A 12,065-nucleotide genomic window follows, 5' to 3' on the forward strand; every position below is an offset into this window, starting at 1 on the left:
ATGCCCTAAATGCACAATAATGAAGAATTGGTTAAACTATGGTTACCCCAAATAATGAGATATTATGTAGTCATTAAAAAAGAAGAGCTTTGTATGTGCTGATATAGAAAGAGCTCCATGAAAATGAAAAACAACTGTATAGACTATGCCCCCATTTGTGTGAACATTTGAGGAATAGACTATGCACATAGATCTAGATAAAATATTTTCTATAAGGAAGCATAAATTGATAAAGGTGGTTTCTTTTGGAACAGTGACTTGGTGTCACATTCTTTTAATGTCTATTTGAGAGAGAGAGTGTGTGCATGGACACACGAGCAGGGTAGGGGCAGAGAGAAGGAGACAGAGGATCTGAAGTGGGCTCTGCATTGATAGCAGGCAGCCCAATGTGGGACTTGAACTCACAAACCGTAAGATCATGACCTGAGCAGAAGTCAGGTGCTTAACTGACTGGTGAGTGACCCAATTGCCCCTACATTCTTATTTTATACCTTTCCAGGGGCTCCTCGGTGGTTCAGTCAGGCGTCTGACTCTTGATTTCTGCTCAGGTCATGATCTCATGGTTTGTGAGATGGAGCCCTGCGACAGGCTCCAAGCTGTCAGGCGAGCCTGCTTGAGATTCTCTCTCTCTGTCTTTGCCCCAGCCCCCACTCACACAGGCGTGCCTGTGTACACACACACACACACACACACACACACACACACACCCCATGGAAACTATGCAAGATGTATATCTATTTCCCTTTAGGCTGCAAATAGAATGTAGGTAAATGTCACCAGAACTGACATAGAAATTCTAAGTCACAGTAGGTCATGCTCAAAGAAGTTAGTTTCAGAATTAACTTCAAAAAGAAGTTAGTTTAATTCCTAACCAGAGGTCCACATATTAGCTTCATCTTTTGATAGTGAGTTTCTAATTTTGTCTGCCACAGAGATTTTGCTTATAAGGCAGCTGCCGGAGGACGACCAGGTGCTACCAAAGTAATGGTGGTTGTAACTGATGGTGAATCGCATGATGGTTCCATGTTGAAGGCCGTGATTGATGAATGCAACAATGACAATATATTGAGGTTTGGCATAGCGGTAAGTAGATTTTCTTTTTTAGTTGTCTTTCAGTTGATGGGTAAGTGCTCCTTTGTAATGTCACTTCCCAAGACTGCACGCTCTCATTGGCTGCTCACAACTGTATAAGAAAAGAAAATGTTTACCTGGTCTCTGCTTCTTGTTGATTTTTAGTCCTATTGACTAACGGGGTATGGATTTACTTCCCTAGAGGCCCTGTTCTTTTCAGAAATATAATACTAGAAAGTATAAGGGGATAATGGAGTACAACTGTAATGATCTTTTATTCTCTCTTCTTCTATTTTTCAAGGTTCTTGGGTACTTAAACAGAAATGCCCTTGACACTAAAAATTTAATAAAAGAAATTAAAGCAATTGCCAGTATTCCAACAGAAAGATATTTTTTCAATGTGTCTGATGAAGCAGCTCTACTAGAAAAGGCTGGTACACTCGGAGAACAAATTTTTAGCATTGAAGGTAAAAGAACTCCATCTTTCAAAATTTTTTTCAAGCATTCTTGATTTTATTACTGTATATTTACTCTAATAACGTTAACTTGCATAACTTATATGAAAGGACTCCAGTGAATCAGTAAGAAAAGCAGACAACATGAATAAGTAGTTTATAAAAGATAAGATACAAATGGCTAGTAAACACAAGAAAATATTCCCAATTTCAGTAATTGTTTTAAAATATAGATTAAGTCAATGTTACTTTGTGCCTAAAAGATAACAAAGATTAGTAATATATCATCTTGGAGATATTATGGGGAAGCATAGAAGCTCATATACAATTGTTAAGATTATAAATTGTATAGCTTTGGGGGAGGGCAATTTAGTCATATCTATTATAATTATAAATAGTTTTACCTTTTTACACTCCATATTTTATAATCATAGAAAGTTTTACCTTTTTATCCTGTTATATAATTTCTGAAAATCTTGAATTTGTTTACAACAAACATATGTACATTTAAAGTTAGAAAGATTTTTAATAGTTCAGATTTCAAGGAAACCTGTTACTTACCAGATCTATAATAATTGACTTGTATGGCATAGGAAGGTCCAGTCAGTCTAGAAATACCCCATGTTTAAGAACTCACTGTATGGAACACATTTCCTAGTTGGTAAAAAGTACCACATGGTCCAAATTCTGGTTCCTGGTGGTTAGTTCAAATAACTCTCAGCAGTAAAGAGCCTATTTTATTGAGCACCTGCTACATATCAGGTATCTTTCAGAAGCTGGATCCAAGGGCATTACATAAATTAAGCATTAATTCTTGAGTCTTATCTTTATCTCCTGATTGTCCACTGGAGACGTCTATCCAAAAGTTCTTCTTATTTGCTTCTTTAAGCATCTGATGATACTTCTAAGCTGTTTAAATCATCATCAAAATCCAGAGTGCTCTGAGATAATATAAAGTTATTTGTTTTCCTATGGCACAACTTATGCTTGTTTGTGGTGGCATAAACATGAATAATCACAATGCAACCTAAATGCTAATTAGAAATGATTGTGTGCCTTATCTGCTATTATGAATTTTGGGGAAGCACTGTTTTACTTTATTAAATATTGCCTTGGGGCACCTGGCTGGCTTGGTCAGTGGAGCATGTGACTCTTGATCTTGGGGTTGTGATTTCAAGCCCCATGTTGGGAGTAGCAATTACTTAAAAATAAAATCTTTAAAAAATATTTTTTTAATGTTTACTTATTTTTGAGAGAGACAGAGCACGAGTGGGGGGCAGGGTAGGGGATGGGGGTGGCAGAGAGAGGGAGACACAGAATCTGAAGCAGGCTCCAGGCTCTGAGCAGTCAGCATAGAGCCCGTCGTGGGGCTTGAACCCACAGACCGTGAGATCATGACCTGAGCCAAAGTCGGATGCTTAACCAACTGAGCCACCCAGTCGCCCCAAAAAATAAAATCTTAAAAAAAATGAATCTCTTCTCATCCTGTGTAAATTAATACATCTTCTAAACAAGTGACTGTGTCATATTTTATATATTATATATATATATGTATATATATATATTCTCTGTATCAAACTGTTGGTCTAGGAATTTATTCCTTTTTGTGAAGATTAATGAAATGTAACCATTTTGACTGCACTGAGTCCTACAGTTCTAGTGTCAGAGACAAGCACGTATGTAGAAGTAGGACAAACTTCCCAGTTGGTAAAATTTCTACTCAATCTTGAATCCTGGATCCTGAAGCCTCACCCAAATGTCTGTCTGTTTAGTCTTCATGACGCATTAGCTGCCTGGCTTTTCCAACTGCATCTGAGATGTGTGTGCACTCATTAGGACCAATATTTAAAAGCTAAAAATTCAATTAGTTTCTTAACTAGTAATAATATTCTTTTTTTTAAAAAAAAGGCCATCACGCACTTTTAGCTTACCTCATCCCCTATATTGAGTGTTTTTGATATCAAGAACATCATAAGCATGCAAATAAATGCATTAATGCATAATCAAGTTTAAGACCAACTTGCAACACCACCTTGGAAGTATTGTGGGTTCTCATATATGTTAGGTAACTTCTATTTTTTTTTTAATTTATTTTGAATGTTTATTTGCTTTGGAGAGAGAGACCAAGACAGAATGAGAGTTGGGGAGGGGCAGAGAGAGAAGGAGATGCAAAATCCGAAGCAGGCTCCAGGCTCTGAGCTGTCACCATAGAGCCCAACATGGGGCTCTAACTCACGGACCACATGATCATGCCCTGAGCCGAGGCTGGAAGTCCAAGCAACCGAGCCACGCAGGCTCAGTTAGAACACTTCTTAGTGATTTCTCCATCCCAGAATATTTTTGAGTGAACATGAGAGCATTGTGTGTGCACATGCGTGTGCATAGGCACATGTGTATATGTGTGCACACGTGTGTTTGGAAATCTGATTTAAAATTTGACAGCAGTATAGTTCTTGAAATTATCTTTTCCCAGGTACTATTCAAGGAGGGGACAACTTCCAGATGGAAATGTCACAAGTGGGATTCAGCGCAGATTACTCTCCTCAAAAGGTGTGTATATCAGATAAGTCCCAGCCATGCTGTCATTTGGCTGAACACTTCTGGGCACAGTAGCTTTATAGAGAGAGTGGAAAAAAGAGCCACCTAGTAAGCAACAGTTCTGCTTCTCAGTCATAGTCATTCAGTTTCTTTGTCACACATTGCTGCTGCTTTGTCATCTAAAGAGTGAAGGATAATAATGCCTTCTCTTCCCCACTTTACAGAGATTTTTTATGGAAAAAAAGAAAATGCTCCAAAGGACAGGCACTGCATTAAGTCAAGGAATTGTCATTGCAGGAATTTCCTCTAAATCAATTAACTACCAGAAAAGTTTGTTTAAAAAAAAAAAAACCACAGGGGCGCCTGGGTGGCTTAGTCGGTTAAGCGTCCGACTTTCGCTTAGGTCATGATCTCGCGGTNCGTCTTCTTAGCTCAGAAGATCCATTCCTCCTTCTCATAAACATCCACTTCCTAGGGCTCTGACTCCAACTCTGTAGGGTCCCGGTGGGGTAGTAAGGGGGCACAGACCTAGGTGCCCCTGGAAAAGCCTAGGGATCAGTATGAACTCAGAGGATCTGATGGCCAGAGGAAGGATCAGGAATGGCTTGGGGTTTTTCCTCGAGAATACGAAGTGCTAACTTTTTCTGGATCACCAATCGTTAGAGATACTCATAAAAGTTATGGTTTTCCCTCAGAAAAAAATGTAAATGAACCCTCACACAGAGAATTTTGCATATACTTTCCTGAGGTTTTTGTACATTTCCTACAGTCCCTTCCTGCACCCCTGATTCAGAGTCCCAAATTTATGACAGTCATTCTCATTTCATGGTCTCTTGTCCTCAAAACTGGGACACATCATTTTGCAACTTGCTATATTTTTAATAGCTTCTATTTTCCAATCCAAAATCCATATCTTTGGTGTTTTCTAAGATCTAAGATAAAAAACTTGAAAAATGATAAATCCCATCCTGACAACCCCTGCCTTTTGTGATGATGTATAGCTTTGACTGTTCCGGTTGNTGGAATAGGATATAGATGATGGAGGAACGTCTGAGAAGGGACCAAGAGGAAAGAGAAAGAATGTTGAAAATAGAATAGGTCAGAAGGGGCCTGCCAGGATGATGTGCCTGGATAGCGGAACCGCCACACCTCTCTTCCTCTGCCACCTGCACTTCCTATTTCTCAAGCATGCCCCACATCTGGCTGGGAGCTTTTCTTATGACTGTGTGAGGTAGGAGGCTCATTTCTCATTCTTCCTAACAGCTCATAACTGTTCAGCATTTGCAGATGGGGGCCCCTGAATGGAAATTAGAAGATGGCCACATGCTTCTCCTATAGCATAATAGAGATTTATCTAGAGAATGTATCAAGGTAACACAGTCTTGGGGAAGACTTTCCTCCAGCACAAAATATATTAAAACAATTTGGACACATATCAACTTGGACATACATTCATCTACATTTTGCTTCATCATCTTCTCCTTAAATCTAGACCACTTATTTCCGCATTTTGCCTACTCTGTATTCTCTTGCCTTAAAGGAGGTTTGTTTTCATGATCTTCATTTTTCAATTGTTTTAGGATATTCTGATGCTGGGTGCAGTAGGAGCTTATGCCTGGAGTGGTACTGTGGTCCAGCAGACATCTCATGGACATTTGATCTTTCCTAAACAAGCCTTTGACCAAATTCTGCAAGATAAAAATCACAGTTCATACTTAGGTAAGGCATAGCAGCATTTGACTCAGTAAATTTAAGTTCCCTTTTTTTAAACTACTCCTCACTGAATTTTAAGATCCGTTCAGGAAAGTCCTTGAAGTGTCATCTAATTATTATATTTATTACACATGTTTATGTTGCCTCTTTGCAAATCAGACCTTAGCCTATAACTATTTAACTATTTAATGACACATTATTTAATGTATTACACTTCCTGATGTCTTCTGGCTGTTCGAGCAGTGGGTTATTCCTGGGAACTGCTTGTGGTTCTCCCAAATGGAAATAGTTCCTAGAAGCCAATACGGTAAATGTCAGTCTTATATTAATTTAGAGTTCTTAGTCTTTTTTTGTTCCTATAATAAGCAGCCACTGATTTTGAGTACCTACTATGGGATACCTCCTGAGCTGGCTATTTTATCTACATAAACATTTGAATCCTTCCAACAACCCTTTGAAGAAAGTATTATTATCCCCATTTTACCTTGGAGAGCCAATGAGGTTAATAACTTGCCCCAAAGCAAAAAACTTAGCAAGTGGTAAATCCAGAATTTGAACCTGGGACTGTCTGACTCCATAGCCTATGTTCTTTCCACTGCATTCCATTACCTTTTAAATTCACGTATTCAAGAAATACTTGTTCAGTGCCAAGTTCCTGAGTGGCTGATGGGACAGCCCAGAGTCTAGGGCCTGCTTTCCGGGTAAGTGTCCCACCCGTGTAGAGCAGTGCCGTCAGGCACACTTAGAACTGTGTGTCGCTATGAAGGAGCGCTGATCGCTGACTTCATCTTTGACCCTCTGTCTTGTTCTCCCCTCTGGCACACAGATTCTACAACTTAAAAAATTTTTTTTAGTGTTTATTCATTCTGAGAGAGAGAGAGAGCGAGCAAGCGAGGGAGGGGCAGAGAGAGAGGGAGACCCAGAATCCGAAGCAGGTTGCAGGCTCTGAGCTTTCAGCACAGAGCCCGACGCGGGGCTCAAACCCAAGAAACATCAGATCATGACCTGAGGTGAAGTCCAGTGTTTACCTGGTGCCCCCAGATGCCACCACTTTAGATAAGCAGCAGAATGCCCTCTGGCACATGTGGCACCACTTTATACAACTCGTAGCCACGCTCTGGTGCACACAGGGTGCCACTTTAGATAACTACCCTATGACCGCACCACCATGGCCCTCCCTCCATAAAAGCTGGAGATGAGGGCCTGAGCAGGGGTGGGGAGTAGCTGCGTAGTGGAGTTGCATAGTGCCCTGGATCCTCCGTCCATCTGCACCTCGTCCTCTCCCCTCCTGGTAAGTTACTTTGAATACCTTGAATAAACCTTTGTGGGAACAAAATGGAGTGGCTTGCTTCGTTTTTCAGTTTTGAAGAATATTTTTCAGTATTGACCTTCTCAGTCTGGAGGATACGTTACTGATCCTCCTCCACTTTCAACTGAAAGAGGACCTCTGGGCATTTCTACTAACTTTGGGAGCCTATCTGCTGAGCTCTTCAATAATACCTGCTCTGCAATTCCTTCTCTCCTAGGTTACTCTGTGGCTACGATTTCTACTGGAAAAGGCGTTCACTTTGTTGCTGGTGCTCCTCGGGCAAATTATACTGGCCAGATAGTGCTATACAGGGTTAATGAGAGTGGCAATGTCACCATTATTCAAGCTCACCGAGGTGACCAGGTAAAGCCCATTTTGTAGCAGGTGAAACTAATGGAGTGAACTTGAGCAGATGAGGAGTGGGGAGTTGATAGAAAAGGAAACTGGCATTAAGTGCCTGTGCTGTGGCTGCTTCTGTGATCTGTATCCACTTGAATATTCCTTAAATCTTCACAACACTGGGATCCATCCCCTTCTAACAGGTTACTGAGCATTTACCTTCTTAAGGTCAGAGAGCTTTCATGGGGTTATGCCCTCATTAAAACTCAGTCCTGGGTAGACGCAAAGCCTGTGCTGTTTGGTTATATCCAACTGCATACTTCTGACTCCCTAGATTACTAATACATGTGTATTATTGAGTCCTAATGACAGGCACCTAACCACAGCTTTGTTGGCAAGCTCCTGCAAGGAGCCGACGATCTGGAGGAAAAATGAGGAAAAAGGAAACGGGATAGCGTTGTCAAGACTGAGCTACTGTATCTGGGCCTGTCAAAGTGTCCTGTGGCTTTGATGTTTCTAAAATTAAAGCAACTGTCTCTTCCACCACTTTCTTCTCAGCATGACAACCTGATAGTCAGAACCTGTGATGACCCCCAATCATGGCTGAAGAGAGCAAAGGCCAGCTGATAAATTCCTATTTCCTCACCGAACAGTTTTAACCCACGGGCTTGGCCCATATTTGAAATAGTGCCAGATCTCTGACCACAAACAAATTTTCCTTCCTTGAATTAGAGAAACCAGCTAGGGTTCCCTTCTCTTGGATCAAGTGTGAGCCTACCATCTATGGGTTTTCTGGGAGTAAGAGGACCTGAGTCTTTGACTTCCTTGACCACAAACCAACTATGGCCACATACTTTTCTCTCTTTAATATTTTAAAGAAGTTTGCTTTTATTTTGAAGGAACAATGACCATGTATAACATGATGAATCCTTTCTTGTTCATTGCCAAATCCTTAAGAGGTATTCACATAGGCGTGTGATGAAAATTCAGATTCTCAGCCTCTTATTTCATTATATCTCCACCCGTTCCCCTGTCCCGATGTATCTGAGAAATTGTCTCCTGTGCAAGATCATGCCATGGACACTTTCATCACACATGCCTGCCCACTCTTCTCCACCTAGAAAACTCCTTGTTCTTTAAGACGCCATTTATATAACAATGTTTTTGAGCCTTCCTGACTCCTGCACTCTGATCACACAGCATTTGGTCCTTGCCTCTACTACAACCTACTTTTGACCACACAGGCAGAGCCATTTGTCCTAACTCCCTCTTCCCCCTCCTGCCTTTCTCTACAACACACGTCACAAACCTCCTAAGTGTTTCTTTTAAATGTGGCCTTTGACCCACCAGCATCAGAAACACCTGGAGTGCTTATTTAACATACTGTTTTCTGGATTGCACCCATCCAGGGTCTCTATTCATGATTTGTGTGCACACAAAGGTTTAAGAACCAGGTGTCACATCATGATACAACCTGAGAAAAGGGACTATGTTATCTATCTAAATGTTTCTAGCATCTTACAGGTAGGAAGTGCTCAATTTCTGTTTGTTGAATGAGTAAATGAAAGTGCAGTATAGGAGTATATGAGTCCTAGGAATTCTAAGGTTAATACACTTTATCATTACAGATTGGCTCCTATTTTGGTAGTGTGCTGTGCTCAGTTGACGTGAATAAAGACAGTGTTACAGATGTGCTCCTGGTGGGTGCACCGATGTACATGAATGACCTAAAGAAAGAGGAAGGAAGAGTCTACCTATTTACTATCACAAAGGTAAAAAAAAAAAAAAAAAATTAAACTGACTCAGTCGAATTTGCTTTAGTATTGGTAAATTAAAAAATCTGTATTTTTGCAGAATAAAGAATTATTGAATGATCATTTTCCTTTTTTTTAAAGTTGATTTATTTTGAGAGCGAGAGAGAGAAAGAATCCCAAGCAGACTCTGCACCGCTTGATGCAGGGCTTGAACCCCAGAACCGTGAGATCATGACCTGAGCCAAAATCAAGAGTTGGATGCTTAACTTACTGAGCCACCCAAGGGCCCTTTGAATTATCATTTTCATATGTATTATGGTTTATATTTCATCATTTTGAGAATGCCACCATTAAATTTTAAAAATCACATTAAAAGCATAATCTTTAGAGAAAGAGCTAAATTGTATAGTGCTCTGCCATTTTCCGTGAGAGGTCTTTGAATATATATTATGCAAATAAAGTCCTTATAAATGTACATCATTTTTGAAATGTACATACATGCACACACAAACGTCTGCGTACTTCCCAAGTATCTCCTTCAATTATTCTTTACTGTGAAGAGACTATAACAACAGAACTACCTTGTTCACAATTTATAGTGAAAAAGTCAAATTGTACCAGGCACTTTGCAAACTTTCATATAATCCTGAATGTTTTCTACATTAGTTTGTCAAGAAATTCTGTTGCTTAGTGTAGCAGTTAGGTATGTGTATACCCAGCTCTTGGAATTTTTAGTTCCTGCACATAACACTTAGCATACCCTACCTGGATCATACTCTCTAACTCCATGCCCAGAAATATAATGAACTCATAGCTAAAAAGAAAACCAGAATTTAAAAATTTCTAATAGAAAATAAGAAAGGATGGAAAAAGGAGAAGCTGATGTTAATATAATAAATATTATGCTTTGTTTGCTTTTATCGTGGTTTGTCCTACCTTATTTATTTAAATTAGTGTAAAAGTTAGCTCTCAGGTAGAAGCAATTAAAACATTTCTAAAGAGGGGTACCTGGGTGGCTCAGTCAGTTAAGTGTTGGACTTCAGCTCAGGCCATGATCTCGCGGTCTGTGAGTTCAAGCCCCTCTCAGAGCCTGGAGCCTACTTGGGATTCTGTGTCTCCCTCTTTCTGCCTCTCCCTCCCTCCCTCACGCTCTGTCTCTCTTTCAAAAATAAAACCTTAAAAACATTTCTAAAGCATTTAAAGAATCTATAATTGAATATTCAGTAAGGGAAGGGGATATATAATTGTTTCAAATTTAACAAATACCTAATTTCTTAAATGTCTCTTGTCAATATTCTGAATTATCATTATTGTTGAAGATGAGATGATCTCATAATACTTTGTTCAATCTTCATAACAAAGTGATTTCCATAAGATTATCATAGAGAAGAAAGAATCAATACCACCCTGCTTCACGGATGGGGAGCATTTCTTTCTTGGGAAGCCATGAAATATTTCCATTATTGATATCAAAATCTGGGGGAAAGAACTATCTTTTACAAGAAAATGACTTTTCTTTGGGCAGAATTATTTTTTTATAATACGACATTAATCTCATTTTTTTTTTTTTGGCGTATAGTTGACACATGTTACGTTAGTTTCAGGTATATAACAAGGTGATTTGACAAGTTTATACATTAGGCTGTGTTCATCACAAATGTAGCTACCACCTGTCCCATCATTCACTATATTCCTTATGCTGTGACTTGCATTCCCATGGCTTATTCATTACGTAACTGGAGGCCTGTATCTCCCTTTTCCCTTCAGCTAGTTTGCCCAACCCTCCTACGGTATTTGTCTTTCTCTGGCTTATTTCACTTAACATGAATGGAAGTGGAGGGTATTATGCTATCTCAAATGGCACGATCTCATCCTTTTTCACGGTTGTGTAATACTCATGCATGTGTGTATACATTTTCCTTATCCATTTGTCTATTGATGGATACTTAAGTTTTTCCCATATCTTGGCTACAATAATGCTGCAATAAATATAGGGGTGCATATCTTTTCAAATTAGTATTTTTGCTTTCTTTGGGTAAATATCCAATAGTGGAATCATTGGACCATATTGTATTTCTCTTTCTCATTTTTTGAGGAAACTGCACACTGTTTTCCACAGTGGCTACACAAATTTACCTACCAGTGCTCAATGGCTCCTTTCTCTCTACATCCTTTCTAACACTCGTTAGTTCTTGTCATTTTAGCCATTCTAACTGGTGTCAGGTGATATCTCCTTGTAGTTTTGATTTCCAGTTCCCTGATGATGAGTGAGGTTGAACATCTTTTCATGTGTCAGCCATCTGTATGTTTTCTTTGGAAAAATGTCTATTCAGGTCCTCCATCCATTTTTTAATTGGATTGTTTGGTTTTTTGGTGTTGTAGAAGTTCTTTACATATTTTGACTATTAACCCTTTACTGGACCTTTCATTTGTAAATATCTTCTCCCGTTCAGTAGGTTGTCTTTTTGTTTTGTCAGTGATTTCCTTTGCTGTGCAGAAGGCTTTTATTTTTGGTGTAGTCTCAGTAGTTTATTTTTGCATTTGTTTTCCTTGTCTCAGGAGACTTATCTAGAAAAATGTTGCTATTGCTAATATCAGAGAAACTACTGCCTGGGTCCTCCTCCATGCTATTTATGGTTTCAGGTCTCACATTTAGGTCTTTAATCCATTTTGAGTTTATTTTTGTATATGGTGTAAGAAAATTGTCCAGTTTCATTCTTTAGCATGTAGCTGTCCAGTTTTCCCAGTATTATTAATTTAAGAGATTGTCTTTTCCCCATGGTCTATTCTTGCCTCCTTTGTCATAGACTCATTGACCATACAATTGTGGGTTTATTTCTGGAGTCTCTATCCTGCTCCATTGATCTGTATGTCTATTTCTGTGTC

The 12,065-nt window shown here is 39.3% G+C and overlaps 1 protein-coding gene across 1 annotated transcript in view; it reads left to right on the forward strand.

Annotated features, from left to right (window-relative positions):
- The window catches only part of ITGA2 (integrin subunit alpha 2), a 105,948-nt gene that overhangs the window by 59,291 nt on the left and 34,592 nt on the right, over positions 1-12,065 (forward strand). The window contains exons 8-13 of the mRNA XM_077752501.1: positions 933-1,083; positions 1,373-1,538; positions 4,000-4,076; positions 5,645-5,783; positions 7,304-7,449; positions 9,054-9,197. Of these exons, the coding sequence (XP_077608627.1) occupies positions 933-1,083; positions 1,373-1,538; positions 4,000-4,076; positions 5,645-5,783; positions 7,304-7,449; positions 9,054-9,197 (823 nt within the window). The remainder of the gene's footprint in view (positions 1-932; positions 1,084-1,372; positions 1,539-3,999; positions 4,077-5,644; positions 5,784-7,303; positions 7,450-9,053; positions 9,198-12,065) is intronic.

Source organism: Crocuta crocuta, unplaced genomic scaffold (genome assembly GCF_008692635.1).
Source record: "Crocuta crocuta isolate KB4526 unplaced genomic scaffold, BGI_CrCroc_1.0 scaffold181, whole genome shotgun sequence".
NCBI lineage: Eukaryota > Metazoa > Chordata > Mammalia > Carnivora > Hyaenidae > Crocuta > Crocuta crocuta.